We start from the raw sequence: 22,298 nt of genomic DNA, 5'->3' as shown, positions 1-22,298 counted from the left end.
ATCCAGTGCTGCAGTCGTTTTTTCCTTTCAGGTTAAACTTTAGTTTAATTGTGTCATTATTTTAGAATTACAGCCTCAGACTGACCCTTACTGAGAGCACTGATGAGAATCTGATTCTTACACACCGTGTATTCATTTACCAGAATAATAGGAATCAGTTCTTTTTTTATTAGATATTTTCTTTATATACATTTCAAATGTTATCCCAAAAAAGTTCCCTATACCCTCCCTCCACCCTGCTCCCATACCCACCCACTGCCACTTCTTGGCCCTGGCATTCCCCTGTACTGGGGAATATAAGGTTTGCAATACCAAGGGGCCTCTCTTCCCAGTGATGGCTGACTAGGCCATCTTCTGCTACATATGCAGCTAGAGACACGAGCTCTGGGGGGTACTGGTTAGTCCATGCTTCAGTCTTAATGGGGGGGGGGATCCAAAGGAGAGGGGATATGGGAAGAAACTGGGAATTATATAAGAAGGGGAACCTTAATTAGGGTATATTATGTGAGTAAAAAAAATCTATTCTGAATAAGAAAAATGAAAACCATGTAAAATATTTTAAAATAATACATAATTAGGCATAAACAATATTAAATTATTTTAAAGTACATTCTGAACATTTAATCCAGAATCTACGAAGAACTCACAAACAGAATCAGGATTATGCATCACCCAATTTAAAATGGGCTATGGGGGAAGGAGAGCTAGAGATTCGGCTCAGTGGTTAGAGTACTTGTTGCTCTTGCAGAGGACCCAGGTGTGATGCCCAGCATAGCACCTACATGGTGGTTCACAACAGTAGGTCCAGTCCCAAAGGACCCAGGACTCTATCCTGACCTCTCTGGGTATCATGAATGTATGTGGTGCACATACATGTGTGTAGATAAAACACTCATACACATAAAAATAATGTCTTTTAAAAATAGAAAAAATGAGCTATGGCTCTGAATAGAGACCTCTCAAAAGAAGAAATGAAAATGGTTAAAAAATAGTTCAAAAATTATTCAGCATCCTTAGCGATTAGGGAAATGTTAATTATATCTTTGAGACTTCATCTTACTCCCATCAGAATGGCTGAGATGTATAAAACAACTGCCACCACATGCTGGTGAGGATGTGAGTGACAGAGAGCCACCATTCACTGGTGACGGGACTGCAAATGGGGGCAGCCACTGTGGAAATCCCCCAAAAGTTAAAAATAAATCTATCATATGACCCAGATATACCACTCATTGGCATATTCCCAAAGGACTCAACACCCTACTTCACAGATACTTATTTGGCAATGTTCATTGCTGCCCTAGTCACAGTGGCAAGGACATAAATGGAAACAACTTAAATGTCCTTCAGTTGATGGATGGATAATAAGAATGAGGTACCTATACACTATAGATAATACTCAGTGGTAAAGAAAAAATGAAACCATGAACACTGAAGATTAGGAGATAGAGCTAGAAAATATTATACTGAGTTAACACAGACCCAGAAAAAAAAGTCTTTTTATTTGTTGTGCCCAGTTCTAAACCTTGATATGTATGTATGTAGCCTGAAGTAACTGCAGATACTATGAAAGTAAAAAGGGATCACTGGGGTGAGGGCACAGAGAAGGATTTCTAGAGAGGAGGACAGTAGGACCCGGGCTTTATGAAGGGAGAAATAGGAAAAACAGGGGAGACTTTAACCTGGGAGGGGGTTTCAGAGGTAACTATATAAGTAGGGGAGGAAGGCAGAAATTTACATAAGAATGTTTTAAAAAAATGTAGACAAAGACAGTACTTATAAGATCATTTAAATGTACTCAGAATTCTACACTGAGGAAAAATGCCCTCTCTTTAGAGACATAGATTATCTAACAAAACCCTTAGTTGCAAACATGAGAAACTTCCATTCCAGTTGTTGTTGGTGAGCTAACAAGAAGAGTACAAAGCAATATAGGCTAGTGCCATTGTCCTTTGTGGCCCCAAACTTAAAAGTCGGACCACATTGCTGAAGACACCATAAATGTTCAACACAGGCCTTGGAAGAGGAGGGACTCACAGGGACTGGCAGCTTGCACAGGGTTTGCACTGGTCTCCATCAGATGGGGTCCTAGACCTAAAAGGAGGAGTGGGCACATGCTCTCATCTCCAGCCCAGAAAGTGATCTGAAAGCCTCCTCTGTGAGGACTAGATCTCATAGAAGTTGCTATTTAAGCTACTAATGGAGAGGATGCAATGGGAAGTTCTACCCAGCTGTAAAGACCATGAACCACAATAATGACCAGGAAAGAAAACAACAACAACAACAACAAAACCCAAAACCCAAACCAAAACAAAAAAACTACTTATACACACTATCCTTGCATCTAAATAGACAAAAGGTTTATTCATATTTTGGAAATTCCATTTTTACAAATATGAAATTTTAATGGTTGAGAGTTAGGATGTGGGGGCTGGCTCAGAGGTTTAGAGGACTGACTGCTCTTCTAGAGGATCTGAGTTCAATTCCCAGCAACCACATGGTGGCTCACAACCATCTGTAATGGGATCCAATGCCCTCTTCTGGTGTGTCTGAAAACATCTACATATTCATAAAATAAGTAAATTTACGAGAGTTAGGATGTATGATTTAAGAGTTAGATTTTTTTTTAAATGCCAATAAACAAGGAAGTGCAGTGTCTGCAGTGTGCACACCACCTCTTGAAGCTCCAGTATCAAGAGCCACAGGAGTCTTATTCAGGTCACTGGATTATATTCTTCCTGTTACTGAGGCTGAGCTGGAAGACTTTTCAAGGGAGACAGCTAAGGAATAGAGTGTCATTGTTAATGATGGGACAGAGAAAAGGTCTGTCTGGGGATGATGGGAGAGATTTGGAAGGATAGGAGGAAGAGCAAAAGGTCTCCCTTCTCACCTCATCCCTGACACTTCAAGTCACTGTAGGTATGGCAGGTACATTCTATGCATGTGAAGGATGGCCATAGAGAAAGGAAGAGAATTCTGTGGTAATCAACGTATATCCATGAACCTATAATAGTGTTTGCCTAGATTTTCAAATCAGATTTTGGTTTAGTTTGGCTTTGTTGGACCAGGCTTAGTTCAGAATTAAGAAATGTTGCATACACATTTCGTAAAAGAACAGAGTAATTGTAAATCCCTTCAAAGAAAAATAGAAGCAAGGGTCTGAGGACCTACAAGCTGTTACTGCAAGCACACACCATAAAGTAACTGCATAAATACCAACACACATAAGAGTTTCCATCAAAACTTATTCTAGCTACGCTTTGCCAAGCTCATAAATAATTCTAAATGAATGTAACTAATAATATGTGAAAATGACTTATGCCTGTGATGGTTAATGAAATCTACATATTTATAATAACAAACTATAGGTAGCTGCCTAAGGTCTTTAATTACTCCAAATAAAGATAGAGAAGGAAAATTAGAAGAAAGTCAAATTAAACTTCAAAACCATCCTCTCCAAAATTAGTGAGAAATACAGTGCGAGTAGTCTCTATTTTACCACTATTCAAGGAGACAGTAAATTTTCATAAAAAAAAACCAGAAAAACAAAAAATAAAACAAAACAAACAGTAACAACAGCAACAAAACCAACAGACCTTGTCCTGGCAATTTACTTCATACAAATTAATTTTTTATTTAATTGACAAACTCATTTTTTATTTAATTAAAACTTGGTTCATGTTCATTATTTATTTATTTTAAATGTCATGATTATTAACTTTAAAAAGTTTTTTTTTTATTATGGCTGCTCAAAAGATTTAAGCCAAAAAATTTAAATAAGAAAGGTGTTATTAAGATCACAGAATACATTAGGTTATATTGTATCATTTTTCTCAGATACTGGCTGTACAGTGCCTGTAAACAATGTATTTCCAAGCTCTGGAGGGAAGTCTCAGCAGTTTAAAACATTTGTTGCTTTTGTCAAGGCCCTGACTTCAGCTCCAGCATCCTGTATAGGACAGCTCACCACTGCCTGTAACTTTGTAACTTTAGCACCTGCCCATCTGGTACTCTTTCCTGGACTCTTCAGGATCTGTGCACATGTGTCTCCCCACCTATTTTATATATGTATATATGTATATATATATATATATATATATATATATATATATATATGATTATATTATTCAAAGCAGATATGTTGGATAAAAATCCAAACAGTTCAAGATTTTCAATACAAACTTTTGAAAATGTTACGATTTAAGGAAAAAAAAAGTGAGGGCTTATCCAAAACCAGCAAGTTTTTAAAGTTGAATGAGGTCTTAATGATTAAAGGAGAAAATAAAAACCTAGACTTGCTGTGACCAGAAAAGCAGAACCAGGAAACACATGTGAATGACAGAAAATGCCCATTGTAGCTGAGTAGCTGTAATAGAGACTGCTTGCATGAATGAGCAGTGCCACGCTTAGCAGATGGTGCCTGGTCTAGACACTGAACATGTTATCTGTTCTCCATCTCTTCCCTTGTCTAAGATGTTTTATTTTTAAGGCTAGACCTTATATGTCAGGTTGTTAATTTCCAACTGACAATGTGACTTACCCCAAGGCTCTGGTTATCCTTTGCCTTTTCCAGTATCTGAGTGTCCTATATCTGAATGTCACTTCACTTTAATTATACCTTTTAAATAGTTATTTAAATAACTCCTCCCTCTTTTCCTGAGCGCTACCTCTCAGCTATTAGCTGGTCAGGAGCCTCAGTAATCTTTAACCATTAGTCAAGTTCCAAGTTTCTTCTAGAGACTCTGACTCTTGCACCTTCATATAACACTGGCACACTATAAATCAGACATGTTCTGTGCATAAAATCAGTCTCATGCTGTTTTCCCCCAGTCTTCTGTTTGTCTCCTATTCTTTGAACTGCATGTTTTATTTCCTGCATAGTACTTATCAAACTCTTTTAAAAGTCCAAATTGTTCTTAGGGGAGACTTTATATGACCAATTATCTCTATTTTTATTTTTATGAAGGTTATTATATTAAATATTAATTTGACATGTTTTCATCTTGGCAGATTTTTTTCTCAGTAATACCCTGGCTGTAAATGTTAGGAACACATTCTCTTATTATCATCCTAAGTGCCATATAGAGCAAAGAAGTTGTTTCAAGGAAACTAGGAAAATGACTATTTGAACTGGCTGACCTTCATGTATTTATCTCATGGGTTCAGAATGTTTCTAGCAAATTTGTTGAGTTGACACATAAGCAGTCAACTAAAGGAGCCAAAACCAGGGGCTGTGGAGATGACTTTGTGTGTGAATTCTGTGTGTTGCAAGCTCGAGAAACCCCTATAAAAAGCTGGGCGTAGTGTTATAAGCTTATATGTTTTCATTTGGCACCCCTGTGCTAGGAGTACTGAGACAGACAGATCCTTAGGGCTCACTGGCACCCATCTTAATCTGAAATCTTAGTTCCCAATGAGAGACTTTGCCTCAGAAAACAAGGCGGATGGCTCCTGAGCCAAGGCCTGGGGTTAACCTCTGTCCTCCACTGTGTACTTATGTTCACGTACACAGATACACACAAAACTGCACACACACACACATACACACAGAAGAATAAAATAGAAACCAAAACAAAAAATAGTGGACAAACTATCACGAATATCAGAAACACCACAAGACTTTGAAATCCAGATATGGAAGCTGTGATCAAAGTAATTGAATGAACATAGATAAATGTGTTTTAATTCCAGACGATTGTGGTTGTGATCTGTGGTAGAGGCTCAGGCCAGGCTTTAGGTTCAAATTCCTAAGTTTAAAAGAAAGGAAAGGAACAAAGCAAGCAAATAAAAATAATTCTGAAATGATTAAATCAATTTATTTATTCTTAAAACTGAGGATCAGGTCTAGAGAGAGTGGGAAATGGACTTTACATTTCTAAAGCCATGGGCAGCTTAAGACAGGGATCATCCAGGTTTTGTTAGATCCAGAGTGGTCAAACCTATGGCCTCAATTGACCTAATTTCCTATGCCCTTAAATGTATTTATCCACACAGCCAGTCACACTACTGTCTCTGCAAGAGTTGCCCTCAATGGAGGATGTTCAGCCCAGAATTCCTCAGAATGCACTAGGATGCTGCTTCTGACTGACCCCGCTAGAGAAAAATCTCACTTCATGTTCCCTGTGAGTTGCAACAATCAAATAGTAAGAGTATAATCACAGGGGTCTGTTCCTTAAATCGAAGGCTGTGGTACCAGGGCAGTGTCCTGATTGTGGGTACATCTGTTAAGAAAGGCCTTTGAGAAAGGAGCATTTCGTTCTGGGTGAATAAGGCTACTGGGGCTCTAATGCATGGTTTAGAGATGTATGGATGCGGAACTCTTTGGCATCCCCGCCCCTGTGGTAACACTTACTCCATCTGGTCTGCCATCTGAGGCTGTGACGATGAGGATGTAGCGGTCTGTGCTCTCGCGGTCTAGAGCCTTCCCTAGGCTGAGAATCCCTGTGCTAGAGGCAGAAAGAAACAAAACAAAAGAAAGAAACAAACAAAAAACAGTGTTAAGTAAACGCTATTTTTTTTCTGCATTGGATGTGAAGATCCCTGCAGATCAGTTCTCCTCTTCTCCCCAGTTCCCCTCCCTCATCTTCATCCCCATCTTTATCCTTCCATCCCCATTTCCCACTTCCAACTCATCCCTTCACTCTTGTTCTCTCCTTACCTTAGCTTGCACCCCTCTTCCATCGGTTGCCACTCCTCCCCACACATAGAAATTGCACGTTTTCTCTTATATATGTCTAAACCCAAAGAGGGTGATCTATTGGGAAGAACTATTTTTGACTGTTTTTTTTTATCCACTCTCTATAATCATAAACAGAGTACTGAAGTGGGATTCTAGGACTCATGTTGAGACTGGCAGCAGCAGCTCTTTAGAGCTGTTGAGATTCTTAGCAGTAATAGGAAACTGTAAACCTGAATGGGGTCACAGCGATGATTCTCTACATTCTAGTGGGAAAATCAAGCAAAAGATGAAATCGCAACGCCTAATTCATTCCTGGGAGAAAGATGCCTGCCGCTTATGTCACCATTTCAAAGTAAACGCTCCTTTGTTTCCAAACAAAACCATAATTCTCAGTCAAGGGGTTGTCCTTTCTAAAAAGCACATATTGTTTTCCCATTCATTACAAAATGCTCATGCTGGAGGCAGAAGACTTTCCCTTCCCTTTGACAAGTTCTGTGATAAAGCTCATTTTCTTTTGCACTTCTCACTAATAGAACTCACGCAAAATCAGGTAATTGAAAGATTATATTAAATCAGTAGACTATGTGCCAAGTTATTAGTATTTCTTTTTATTTTCATAAGTATATTTAAGTTTACAACTGTTTTGTAAGAAGGAATCATACTATATAGTTTAGATTCTTTACAATAGATTTAAATAGTGTTCATCTGCTCATTTAATAATTTTAAACACATGCTTGTGACACATGTGTTAGAAACTGTGTCATATTCTTATTTCTCTGAAATTGAGTGATTCTCAAAGTATGCATAATAAGTTACAAACAATACATGCATAAATTCTCATTTTTAGAATTACTTAATTGTACCCCTTACTACCCAGAATAAATGTCCCCTCTATATAGTTCTCTCCAGTATAATTTTTTTAAACAAATTAGACTTCTAAATATGCTCATCATGTGTTTTGGTGTTTTACAGTAGATGTTGCAAATGACATTTTCACCAAGCACCCACTCTGAAGAGCATTTACCTTAATGCAATAAAACATTGACAGATTAATCAAGTAGAAAAACTTAGTCTGCTTTTGATTGATAAATAGGCTCTGTTTTGACTTAAGCGTTTTGATTCTGCGACTGGAATTTATACGATATCCTTTACAAGGGGCAGTGAGCACAGAGTCAAACGCACAAATGGAAGGCGGGGACGTGGTAACTCATCTGGTTTAATTTCTGTTGATGATACGGACTTTGGAAGCTCTCAGAGTTTGAGGCAGCACTGCAGAATGCCGACTGAAAACCGTTTAGTCCAAATAACTAGAAACCACCCCCGGAGCACATTCACAATGCTCAGGTTTGTGTCAGCGCTGTACACTGCAGGTGCCTCTAGGAATCTCATCCTGTCATAACGCTCAAAGAGAAACGCAAGGCAGTTTTGGCTTTTCAAATGTACTTAGAAGCAGCATAAGAAATGGGAAGTCTGTCAGCCTGGCCATGTTCAATATAGATAAAAATGAATTGTTTCTGGTCGCATTCTGCTTTCGGTGGTTATACGCCTTCATTCATACTCTGGAACTCTCCTTGGGCGTGAACTTAGAAAGTGACAAGACTTTCTGTTGTGGGTCAGTTTTTTATATAAGTAAACTATTTTTTTCTTATTCATATAATGATGGAGAATGTTGATGTTCCTTCTAGGCTCCGCCCCACAGTTACCTCTCTCCCCTTTGCCCCCTCCTCCTCTCTCTGCACGTGCTCATGGTCTCTCTCTCTCTCTCTCTCTCTCTCTCTCCATTTCTCTGTCTCCACTACCCTCTTAACACCTCTTAACACCTCTCCCCATGCCCTAAATAAACTCTATTTCTATATTATATCCGTCATATGGCTGGTACCTCAGGGGAAAGGCCCTCAGCATGGGCCCACAGAGGATCCCCTTTCCCCACACCTTACTGTGCCTCCACCAAACATTTTCTTGGCTTCTTTGTCCTTTCTATAAGACACAACAGAGATGAAGCAATCCTGTCTGCTTCTGACTAAATGATGGAGGCAGATGATGGTGGGGGAATGGTTGGCAAGAGGAATGCAGGGTAGATAGTGTCTTTGAGTATTCATAGCAAAAGGAAGTGTCCATGGAAAATATGGCCATTAATTATATATAAAAATTATAGATATTATCTCTCATAATAAAGTTGGCTGGGGTTAACATTCCCACCAGCTGCTTGTGGAAGCTACGAGGCCAGGAAACACCATTCACACCAGGAGTCCTAGCAAACACAGAAGTGGATGATCACAGTCAGCTATTGGATGGATCACATGGCCCCCAATGGAGGAGCTAGAGAAATTACCCAAGGAACTAAAGGGAACTGCAACCCTATAGGTGGAACAACAATATGAACTAACCAGTACCCTGGAGCTCTTGTCTCTAGCTGCATATGTATCAAAAGATAGCCTAGTCAGCCATCACTGCAAAGAGAGGCCCATTGGACTTGCAAACTTTATATGCCCCAGTACAGGGGAACCCCAGGGCCAAAAAGGGGGAGTGGGTGGGTAGGGTATTGGGGGGGTGGGTATGGGAGACTTTTGGGATAGCATTGAAAATGTAAACGAGGAAAATACCTAATAAAAAATAAATTAAAAAAAAATCAAAACCCCAACCTCCCTCCTCCCCCCAAAAAACCCCACAACAACAAAACAAAACAGAAAAAACCCAAAAAATCTTTGGTTGGTACATGTTCATTGATTCTGATAACCCCATTAATAGTGCTAATTAAGATTTCCAGAACGGAAAACACTGCTCAGAAGTGAAGGCAGTTGGTGTGGTGAAGGAGGCAATTCCAAGACAGCACCTCTCCCACAGAACCTCAATGCTTCAAAGCAGCCAGAGTCAGGCCCAAGCTGGATGGAACCATGACAAACACTCAAGTATTTACAGAATCCAAATGAAGGTGCAAAAGAGAAAAGGGTAAGTCAACAATGATCGGAGAGTGTTATGGTACTTTTCTTCCTCTCTCTCTCTCTCTCTCTCTCTCTCTCTCTCTCTCTCTCTCTCTCTCTCTCTCTGTCTGTCTGTCTCTGTTTGTTTCTTTTTTCTTCTAATCTCCCTGGGTCACATTGGTCTTAAAAAAGAACGGTTCTTAACTTGTGGATGTGACCTCTTTGGGCTTCAAATGCCCCATTCGCAGGGGTTGCATGCCTGATAATTCTGCATATCAGATCCTCACCTTACAATTCCTAACAGTAGCAAAATTACAGTTAGGAAGTAGCAAAGGAGGTACTTTTACGGTTGGAGATCACAACAATGTGAGGAGCTGTATTAAAAGGTTTTAATTAGCAGCATGGGAGGGGTTGAGTACTGTTGGTCTTGAGAGCATAAAGGGAAGTCATGATCCAGACTCTACTCATGGATACACCTATAACTTTTCACAGTGGGCTGTGGCTGTCCTATGTAAAGCTTGCTGGCTGCCCTAAGGGATGCTATTCAGCACTTCACTTGCTTGGACTCAGAGCTCATACAAGGAAGAAAAGCACCAGGTGCTCTTTAAAACCATCAAAGGTCAGAAAGCACCTGACACTGGACACAAAGCACAACTGAGCCTCACAATCCTAGGAGAAGAGCTCAGCACATAGTTTATACAAAGAGGATTGGAATGTCCAATATCTCCAGAGTGAGTTGTTATGTCTACAATAAAGTTTCAACAAAGGCATCAAAACCACTCAACAGAAAAATTGATTTTAAACCAACTATTGTATGAAAATTGAACTCTATCTACAGTAGATATGAAGCATATGACTTGAAGGTATGCAATAATTAACCCAAGTGTATTAATTGTATAATTGTAGGAAATGAAATCAAAAGAGCCTCCTATAGCAACATCAGGGACAGTATTTATGAGTTAGATTCAGCAATGGCTTTGTTGGAGAAGATACCAGATATACACAAAGCAACAGTAATTATATTGGACTTTGTCAAAAGTATAAAATTTTAACATCAGAAAGCACCATCAATGGAGTGAGAAGTTGATAAAGAAGAAGAAAATGTTTTCACATTCTATATCCTGCAAGCATGGGGCTTTTAAGAGACACACACAACTAACCAAGAGGGGGCCCACTTAAGTAACAAAGGATCTAAGCAGACAGTTTCCTGAGAAAAGTATCCAGAGAGTGGGTGATAGAGGTGTACAGCTTCATTATTTACTCATGCAGGGCATGCAAATAAAAGCCAGAACTATCACTTCACACCCAGTGATAGTTATAATCAAAGAAGAAAAGCCATTGGTGGCATTATTATTGGGAGATTAGAATCTCTCAACAATGTGAGTGAGAATGCAAAATGGTTCAGAAACTTGTAATTTGGTGCTGAGAATATGAAATGATTCAGACCCTGATGGAAGCATTTAGCAATTTCTCAAATAGTTAAGAAGTTGAATTACAATATACTCCAGCAATTATACTTCTATGTGTGCAGTCAAAGCAAACAAGCACCAACTCATGTACTTGGATACACTTCTATATTTACTATGGTGTTGATAACCAAAAGGACATAAATTTAACTCAAATACCCATTAACGAAAGAGTAAACACATTGTTGTTTGTGTATAGTGTAATGTTGTGAAGACATACAAAGCAAAGGGGGAACAGATATATCTGCTAAGTAGAGAGATGGAAGGAGCTATGCTAAGTGGATCCTGTTTACTCTCATCATTTCCTGATTTCCCCCATGAGGATTTGTGTGTGCACACATGCATGTGTGTATGTGTGCCTATGTGTGTGTCTGTATGTGCCTATGTGTGTGTGTGCGAGTGTCGGTGTGTCTCTGTGTGTGGGTGCATGTGTGTGTGTCTGTGTGTATATCTGTGTCTGTGTATGTATCTATGTGTGTGTGCATGTCTTTGTGTGTCTATGTGTGTGTGTGTGCTTGCATGCATGCATATGCCTATTCTGTGTATGTCAAAGAAATTGAAATAGAATTGTTTCAATTCTATTTCAATTGTTTCAATTGTTTCACACACACACACACACACACAGAGGTGGGAAATGAGGGATTAAAGGGGGAGAAGAGTATCTCTTCAAACATTTGTTTATTTTTAATCAGGTTCTTTCTCTCTTTTTCTTTTTGAGTTTGTCTGCATTTTTGATATATGATTATTATCATATACATTACTTAAAGTATTTTATTTAATTGTGTGGGTGGCCTTTCATTTTGATGGATAGTGCCTCTAGAGAGATACTTTTTAAATTTATGGATGAATTTCAGTATACTCCCTTTGGGAATTTTGTGCTATATATGTAGATATCACATTGCCTGATTTATATGGTAAATTTTTCCTTCTAAGAGTTCTGAAATTTAACTTCTTGCATTTTGACCTGCAAACCATTTTCAATTAATTTTAAAGAATGGTGTGAAGACTGGGCTTCATTCTTTCTCACTGTGTCCAAAACTCACTAGCTGAGAGAATAACTCTCTTGATAGGATCTAGACCTCTTTCTTAAGTGCTAGGGTGTTTCTGGATTTGTAACTCTATCCCAGTCTGGGTGTGGATTCTTACCCTAGCCCTACTATAGTTTCAATAAACAGCTTTTGCATAGTTTTATTTTTAATGGAAATTACAAACTGTGTCCAATTTATGATTTTAATCTATCTGTGGAGGAAATTTCAAATAGTTAAGACTTTCTATTGTTAAGTAGAAATTATGTATCCATCTTTCAAATCCAGAGAAGTGGAGAAACTGTTAACTGTCTACCTATGGCTTTCTGAAATGGCTTGACTTTTTCTCATAAAGTTCTACTCAATGTCAAGGTGTTTTGTTGTAAGATTAATAGACCCACATATGGCCCACTTGATTAAGAACCACATGTTGTAGAGACAGAAGCAGTGGCTATCCTATTGTAACTAAGTTACCACTCCTTTCATTCAGTGAGAGCTGTCACTGGCAACAGATGCAGAACCTCGGTTCTGCTTTTGAGAAAGTCCCCCAACCCCACTGTCATCAAGGTGCCCAGTAGAAGCAAGTGCTGTCTGTACATTAACCATTTCCTCCAATGGCTTCTCCAGTGACTTGAGTATCTCTGATACATTGAGAATGGAAAGGCCAAAATGCTGTTTTGATTTTATTGCGTCTTAGACCTGATGTAACAAACCTGGTTGCCAAGCCTCCCTTCAAATAAACGAGTTAGGGCTGTCCTCTTTAAAGAAATGCCCTAGTCTCTATGAGCAGCTGACAACTTTACAGGCATCTAATTAGTCCCAGGATTTGCCTGCGAGTGAAATTTTTCCACCTCAGTGGATTTTACTTTCTGCAATTGTTTAAGATAAACAAATAGTCTCCAGGGAAAGGTTTTGAGTTTAGAATTACCCCCCAGTGCTCATTAACATTCATAGAAAAAAATGTAAAATAAAACTACAAACAGCTGAAAGTCTATCCTCATGCTAACAGCATGTTGTTTGACATTAACAGGGGCGGCGGGGGGAGGAGGGAGGGGTGTGATCAAGTATAAATCATTCCCTTGTAACTTACGTTTCTGAAAGATTAAAAACTCTCTGAGGGTCTCCATTCTCGATGGCATATGTGATTGGGTCTCCCTCTCGATCAGTTGCCTTCAGAGAAGAAAACATAATTCAATTATAAACTAGTTGTAGAAGGTTCAAACTATTAGTGTTAAAGAATAAAGTATGGCCTAATGTCAAGAGATTGAATAAAATATTTTATATTGTATCTGGCATTTTCTGGCATGTACCTGTACTTTTCGATGGTAAAAAGACATTTTGTGTATGTTGGGGGTATAATAATGATAAAATTCAATTTATATAAGTCAATAAACTCAACTATTCCATTTTTAGGCATCTATGTCTGAAATGTAAAGAAATACATTAAATGTTACCTATCTAACTTGTGTAGGATGTCAAAGGACTTCTCTTATCTTATTCTATGGAGAGAAGAATGTCCTCAGGTTGAGACAAACTGTATCTGTCTGTCAGACACAGCCTGTCCCTAAGCTACTGTCTGTGACTGGTCAGATGCCAGGCTGTGCCCTGGCAGGTTACCAGACTGTGCCTTAGAGTTGGAGGACACAGGAAAGTGGTTCTCACTGGACTTTTGGTAATATAATGAGTACACCAGACAGTCATGGTTCGGTAGGTAATCCATGACCCTGTGGACACATAAGCTATTTCTTCTGGCCGTCAACCTATCTAACATGTTATATGGCCAGAATGTGCAACATCCATTTAAACTGCCACAGGACAGCATTGCCTAGAAACAACTACAGGACAACATGTTCCCAGACTCCAGGGACATTGTGATAAACACCCATAGCCTTCATTACAAGATTCTATCTAATCTGCCTCATGCATAGCCAGTTCCCTTCTGTGATTCATATTCTGCATCTGCATCATTTATGAAACTAACAAGAGTCTGTTGCTGGGCCGGCAAGATGGTTCAGTGTGCCAAGGTGCCTGCCAGAGAGCCTAAACTCCCAAGGAACTATATAGTGCAAGAAGATAACTGACTCTAGCAGTAGTCAATTCTATGTGTACTATAGGATGTGTCCACTGAGCATTCTATGTATACTATAGAATGTGGATAATCATACTACCCACTATATATACAAATGAATAAATGTAACAGTAATAAAACGAACCCATTACTTTCCTTGCCTCACATCTCGGGGGGAACAATGTCTTTATTCTCTGACTCATCTCTCTGTCCATCTTCCATCCCTACATCCTGCATCCTTCTGCCTTCTCAGGCTGATGCATGTCACACACTTCCACCTCAGTCACTTAGCCTCATTCCCAGTCTAACCCATTGGTAAGTCCCACTGGCTGTATTAGAAGTGCTTGTTGTATCTGGTTGACCATGCCATGTTCATTCCTTGACTTTATTTCTGGTATAGTGGTAAATAGCATTTTAGCAACAAGCCCAGGTTCTGCTCTTACACCCTCACAATGATCAGCTCTCAACTAACTTTACAAAATGTTTATCCCTTCAAGACCCAGACATTATTCCTTCAGGCAAATGCTATGCCATATGGACATCTGTACAAAGAAAATGAAACATACAGAAAAGTATAAGGAACACTTAGGAAACATTCTATTTTAATATAAAATTCTAAATTTTATGACATTAACTACAGCAAATCTCATAAAAGTCACTTTGCTCAATGACTATTCCCTTTTGTTTTCTGTAACAGAACTTGGAGAGTGCCTTCTATTACTGAAGAGTAGACAGTAAAACTTTTGCTACTTGCTCTGTTGTCCCTGTTCCCAAACCCTTTTTGTTTGTTCATTGGTTTGTAGCTGGGCTTTTTCCCCTGTTGTTTGCTGTTCCTTTTCTTTTTCTAGAACAAGTTATCACTTTAAGTTTTCAAAATTGCAAGGATATAGATTCTGAAACAGGGATTCTGTGGAAACCATTAAGACTTGATCAGTAATGAACCTTTGTTTGCATTACTGGGAATAGAACCCAGGGGTCTCCTCCTGCTAAGCACTCTACCACTGAGCTATACTCCCATCTCAGGGTATTGAATCATACACACACGCACACACACACACACACACACACACACACACACACATATATACACGATAGATATAAGATTCAATATATATGTATATGTTATAATATGTTAATATACAATTATTTATATAATTATGTATAATAAATATAATTTAATATAAATTTATGTGTACTATATATGTGTGTGTGTGTGTGTGTGTAAAAATACCCACTGAGCTGTCTCACAGGCCAGCCCGTGAATCCTTTAATATGCAGGAGTAACTGTAGTCTATGTCAGTGAGAGTGGGATCTGTGAATATTGTATGTCTTTATTCACATCATTCTTTTGTGTTAGGAAGTTACAAATTTTGTCTCAGGCTCACAGGAATTTTATTCCACCAGAGTACTTTGTGTTCTACTGAATTGAATGCTCCATCTTTTTAAGTCTAGAGATAATTAGTGCCTATTATTTTCTTAAAAAGGAAAAGTTTATTCATATTGTATGTTTCTCATGTAATAAGTAAGAAATATTTCTCCTTACTGCAAATGTTTCTCATATATTTACTTTTTATGAATCCAGTGGAAAAATGGGCCCCCTTTGCAAGATTTTGAAAAGTGCAATAATAATTATAAATAATAGATAACAAATGCACTGTATCTTCACTGGACCTTGAATCTACTGGAGGGGGGGGGGAGCTCTGGAATAAACTGTTAGGTTGGTCCCTGGCTATCATCTATTCTGAGGCATGATACATAAGTTTTAAAAATAATGAATACCATGTTTACTCCTTAATTAGCCTTATATTTATGAAGTATTCCACCAATGTCAAACACTGGAAGCTCAGTCATGAACAGTACAGATAAGCCTCTGCTCACTCTGCATACAGGGTACCAGGGAGCAAAGGGCAAACAAAACTAGTTAATTCCAATGCAGAGCTTTCAGATCCCTGTGAAATAACCCAGGAAGGACATCTAGAGATGATGGTAATGTCTCCCTTGATAAAAAGTTATCAGGACAGCATTACTTAGTGCGTGACACCCCAGCACTTGTATATGGGGTAGGAGAAATGCAGATCTGTGGAGAGCAAAACTAGCTGGAGTGGAAGCTGAGAGAGGCAGAACTCCCAGTGGGTGATGGGAAGATCCAAGAGCTTGCAAGCTTGGCACACAGAAGACACTGCCTGATGTTTGCTTGTCCGCTGACCTCAGGCTAAATGACTGAATGATGTTGACTTTGAACAGATAGCAAGGGATGACATTTAGCAATCCATTTGCTGATATGTATTCAATTTAATGGCTCTAATAGAGCTAAGTTTTTCTTTAATTATTGCTTGAAGGACAAACAGTCCCTTTGAAAAACAATTCTTTTGTAGTCATTTCAACAAGATGACTCAATTTATCAGCTGTAAAATCCCCAGTTTCTTTTCCTTTTAGTTTTGAGATTGCAATATAATTACACAATTTCTCCCTTCCCTTTCCTTCTTCTGTTCCCTCCCATATAGTCCTCCTTGTTCTCTTTCAAATTCCTGGCATCCTTTTATCAATTGTTATTTTATGCATACGTGTACACATTTTAGGGGCACAAAAAATTTCTCAAAAAATATTCACATAAGGAATATTCTTGGAACCCAGAAACAACTTCAGAAAAAGAGGCAAATCCTTAAACAGTGTTCTGTCAAGGTATAGAGGAACACAGCCATCAAATGCCATCTGGTGAGGTATACCTTCCTCACACAGACTGACACTATTAATAAAACTCTGCTATGCTTGCAGACAGGAGCCTGAGCCTAACTGCCCTCTGAGAGGCTTCTTCCAGCAGTGGCTGGAGGCAGATGCAGAGACCTGGAGTTCAGGGAGCCCTGTGGAAGGAAGAGTGGGAGGAAGGATTGAGAGGGCAAAGGGGTCAAGGACATCACAAGAGGACCAACAGAGTCAACTAACTTGGACCCTTGTGGGAGGCTCTAACAGATAAACAGATATCAAAGCAAATAGTTAAAAAAAAAAAAAGAATGAAAGAAAAACCAACCAAACAAACAACCAAACGAACAACCGAACAAACAAACCAACAAAAAACCAAGGACGTGTGGTAGCCCAATGGGCATATAAGACATTTTACCAACAAAGAAATGAACAAACAAACAAACAAACAAAATTAATTCTATGTCTCCAAGAGCATTTAAAAATGGATTATATGAAAAGTCTGTGAAATGCAACGACATGTAAAAAATTTATAAATACAGAATGGTCTAAGTGAGAAACTCAACAAGGAAACAGAGATTGTGTTCAAGAGGTACTAACTATGGACTGAAGAACTGACAAAGTCAAATGCATGACAGCAGCAAGCCCCTTACCTATAGACTCAGTCAAGCAGAAGAAAGAGTTTCTTAAGGACAGGACTTCTTAAATGTTCCCCCAGATGGAAATTATGGCTTTAGAAAATTATGAAAAACAAACAAACAAACAAATGAAAAACAGTGGTGTCACAACACAGCACTCAGGAGGCAGAGGTGACTGGGCCCCTGAGGGGTCTAGGCTAACCTAGTTTACAGTATGAGTTCTGGGACAGCCAGGGCTACATGGAGAAATTCTGTCTTGAAAAACCATTAAAAACTGAAAAGAACTAGAAAGCATCTAAAACTAATGAGACTAATGAGACACAATTATATGAATAAGTTTTCAAATAATGCAAATTCCCCATGGTCAAGACAAGGAAAGTGATCTGGGAAAAGGAGTAAAATGAAAACCTGAATTTTCCTGATTCCTGAGATATATATATGTAGAAACTGAAGGACCCGAAATATATTTGACGATAATATGTCCTCTCTTAAATATAATATAGTCAATATCCTAGATAAAAGAATAAAATAAAATGCATGATATTGTATAAAGAACTAAATTAGGGTAAGGGCAGATTTATCAGATAAAATATTACAGGTTAGGGCAGAAATGATTGACACATTCAAAATTTTAATCCAGAAATGAGCAAAAATTGTTTCCAACATAAACAGCAAGGGGATTTATTATTAGTGTCAGGTGTGCCAGGACAATCACACAAATAATTCCAATATGTAGAAGTTAGAGGAAGGGAAGGAAGGACGGAGGGTGGGAAGGAGAGACAGACAGACACAGAGAGAAAGAGAACAAGAGACAGAGAGAGAACACTATAAAAACATGGAATACCATGAAATCAATCCTTCCCTAAAAAGCAGGAAACAAGAAACAACAACAACAACAAAACAAATATAGAAATTAAGAAAAGGATAAAGTTTTATCAATATAAAAAAAAAACAATCAAAACTACAATTACAAAAAAGAAAAGACAGGAAGAAAACAAAGTCATCTAAGCAACCAGATAAAACTGAGCAAAATGCCAGAGTCAGTTTTCGCATGTCAGTAATAACACTAAATTCTAAAACCATTACATTCTCCAATTAAAAGATACAGACCGAATGGGTAACTTTAAGTAATTCAATCAAAACAAAGCTCACATAAGATTTAGAGGTAAGCAACCTACAAGAAACCCAGTACTAAGGACACACTGGATCTAAAAAATGAAGAAATTTAAAAGAATACTGTCCCAAAGAGGATATAAAGAGAAATTGCCATTTGTATAGAAGATTAAATAGACCCAGGGACTAACACTGTAAAAATATACAGAAAATTATATTATATATAAAACTGATTACATGTAATTCATATATATTAATCAATGAATCAGTATATATTGATCAATGAATCTACCCATTTATCTGTCTGCCTATCTTCTGTCTGTCTGTCTGTCTGTCTGTTTATGTCATCAATGAATTAATTTGTCAAGAACTTCTAACAACTGTATGGAATATGAACCTCAAGGCCCCAACTTTACAAAGTCAACGTTATTAGGTCTGGGAGAGGAATGGTCGTTGGTGAAAGGATAGCTTATACCTTTATATTGTCACTTTAATCACAGGACACTCAGACTGAAATTGGCAGCACGAAACATTTGACCTTAGAGTCACAGACAGACCACATCACTTCACATGACAGTTGGTGGACATACTTCTCTTCAGGAGTACATAGACAGCTCTCTAGGACTGACCACATTTTCATCTACAAATTAAATATCAATTTAAAAACATGGAATTTATATCAGACATTATCTCTGGCCACGGTGGAATAAAATGAGAAATGAATAATGAAAGTCAGCAAATGTCCAAATACACGAATGCCACTGATACACAGAAATACAAAGCATCACTAGGAACGATAAAGAACAACTGCCTGAAAACTCTACATATAATGCACTGTGATGTGCATATGACCAACACAAATGGAGGGAAGACATGGACAACAGGAACAGTTCAACAGTAGCAAACAAGGTTGTATCAGAAACAAGAATTTTCTCACCAAAGAAATGATCAGAATCCAGATGTGTTCAAATTTGACTTTTGCCCAACTTAAAAGTCAACAAAAAAACCTACTATTTTAAAAAAATATTTTATAAAAACAAAACAAAACAAAAAGGAGGGATTTTTTAATACTCATTCTGAAGTTGACTTTATTCTCATGACAACACCAGACAACCATAAACACACAGATACACACACACACACAGACACAGACAGACGGACACACAGACAGACACACACACAAGAGACACAGACAGACAAACACACACACACACACAGACACACTCAGACACAGACAGACAGACACACACACAGACACACACAAATTAAGGCACAGAAACTTGATGGGAACAGAACCAATACTTATCAAAAGATACCCATAAATAAATTCTGTGAGCACATGAAAAAGACAATTTATCATGATCCAGTGGGTTTTATCTCAGGGCTTGGTTTGGATTAATAACACACAAATCAATAAATGTTACACATTTTAGCAATTTGATAAAAAAATGGCATGTTCATGTCAATAGATGCAAGAAAATGATTTAATAAAATGTAACATTTTCATGATAAAACTCTAGTCAAATTATGTATATATATATATATATATATATATAACACTCTTAGAATACAATACACACTGTATATCAAAAATTCATGGCCAGAATTACACTGAATGAAAGCTGAAAATGTTTTCTGTACAGTTGGGAAGAACACAGATGTCCACTCTAATCAAAATGTTCCATAGTCTTAGCCAGCATGATTACAATGGGAAAGATGGAAAGACATACAAATGGGAAACTGGGAAGTCAAATTATTCTCATTTGCAGATGAAATGATTTTACATGTAGAAAAAATAACTGCCCTACCAAAAGATTATTGTGTTTAACAAATTTGGTGAGGGAAATCAAGCTGGAGGTTCCTCAGAAAATTGGAAAAGGATCTACCTGAAGAGCTAGCCGTACCACTCTTAAGCATACACCCAAAAGATACCCCATCATGCCACAGGGGCACCTGTTCCACTATGTTCATAGCAGCCTTATTTGTGATAAATTATCTAGAAGCTGGAAACAACCTAGTTGTCCCACCACAAAAGAATGGATACAGAAAATGTGGTTTATTTACACAATGGAATACTACTCAGCTCTTAAGAATGAGGACATCCTGAGTTTTGCAGGCAAATGGATGGAACTAGAAAATATCATTCTGAGTGAGGTAACTCAGACCCAAAAGGACATGCATGGTATGTACTCACTGATAAGTGGATATTAGCAAACAAAGAAGGAGAGAAAGAAAGAAAGAAAGAAAGAAAGAAAGAAAGAAAGAAAGAAAGAAAGAAAGAAAGAAAGAAAGAAAGAAAGACAGGAAGACAGGAAGACAGGAAGAAAGAAAGGAAGAAATGAAGAAAGAAAGAAAGGAAGAAAGAAAGAGAGAGAAAGAAAGAAAGAAAGAAAGGAAGGAAGGAAGAAAGGAAGAAATGAAGAAAGGAAGAAAGGAAGAAAGGAAGGAAGAAAGAAAGGAAGGAAGGAAGAAAGGAAGAAGGAAAGAAAGAAAGGAAAAGAGAACTGCATACAGAATACACAAGATACAGTCCACAGAATTCAAAAGGCTCAAAAAGCTGAAGTGCCCAAGTGAGGATGCCTCAGTAACACTTGGGAGAGAGAAGAAAGCAACCACAAGTGGGGAGGGAGGAACTTGGGAGGGAAACTGGACAAGTGGACAGGGTGGGGCACAGTGGGGGGCAGAGGAGAACCTGATCTGGTATTGGTTTAGGGAAAAGAACTGAAGTCCTGAGGGCCAGCAGAAAGAATGCAAACAGGCAACCTCAGGGAATAGGAGGTTGGGGGACACCCCCCCCCCAGAATGCACCAGTGACCTGGGAGGTGAGCAACTCCCAGGACTCACAGGTTGGGCGCTTAGATGAAATGCCTAACAGTGGGAAGAGGGGACTTATAGAGTCCACCTCCAGCAGGAAGACAGGACATCAAGTGAGGGATGGGGTTGCCATCCCACAGTCACATCTCTGATCCATAATTGTTTCTGTCTGAAAGAATTACAAGGATGGAAATGGAGAGGAACCTGAGGAAAAGAAGTTCTAGTGACAGGCCTAAAGTGGGATCCAGCTCAAGGGGTAGTCCCAAGGACTGACACTATTAATTAGGCTATGGAGTGCTCACAAAAAGGGATCTATCATGATTGCCCTCTGAAAGACCCTACAGGCAGCTGAAAGAGTCAGATGCAGTTATGTGTACCTAACCAATGGACGGAAGCTGCTGACCTCTGTTGTTGAATTAGGGAAGGCTGAAAGAAGCTGAGGAGAAGGATGATCCTGTAGGAAGACCAGCAGTCTTAATTAATCTGGACCCCTGAGATCTCTCAAACACTGGACCACCAAACAGACAGTAAACACCAGCTGATATGAGGCCCCCAACACACATACAGTAGAGGACTCCAGTATGTGTTCAGAGATGAAGCACCTAACCCTGAAGAGACTGGAGGCCCCAGGAAGTTTAGAGGTCAGGTGGGGTGGCCAGGGGTGGGGAGCAGGGCGGTTAGAGGCATCCACGTAGAGATTGGGTGAGGTGGAGAGGAGGTGTGGGATGTGGAACAGTCAGAGGGTGAGAGGGTGGATGGGGAGGGGCAGGGAAGGGAATATGTAGTGTAAAAAATAAATTACAGATAAAATTAAGTGAGAGAGAGAGAGAGAGAGAGAGAGAGAGAGAGAGAGAGAGAGAGAGGAGGAGAAGAG

The 22,298-nt window shown here is 38.7% G+C and overlaps 1 protein-coding gene across 11 annotated transcripts in view; it reads right to left on the bottom strand.

Annotated features, from left to right (window-relative positions):
* Window positions 1-22,298, bottom strand: part of Pcdh15 (protocadherin related 15) — a 1,443,104-nt gene that overhangs the window by 233,764 nt on the left and 1,187,042 nt on the right. For 10 of the 11 annotated variants that reach the window (XM_029482520.1, XM_021175219.2, XM_021175220.2 and 7 more), the window contains 2 exons: window positions 13,182-13,261; window positions 6,353-6,446 (listed from right to left, as the gene is read on the bottom strand). In XM_029482520.1, the coding sequence (XP_029338380.1) occupies window positions 6,353-6,446; window positions 13,182-13,261 (174 nt within the window). The remainder of the gene's footprint in view (window positions 1-6,352; window positions 6,447-13,181; window positions 13,262-22,298) is intronic. The other variant, XM_021175225.2, reaches the window with a different exon arrangement.

Source organism: Mus caroli, chromosome 10, assembly GCF_900094665.2.
Source record: "Mus caroli chromosome 10, CAROLI_EIJ_v1.1, whole genome shotgun sequence".
Taxonomy (NCBI): Eukaryota; Metazoa; Chordata; class Mammalia; order Rodentia; family Muridae; genus Mus; species Mus caroli.
This window is presented reverse-complemented; position numbering and strand designations above follow the sequence as displayed.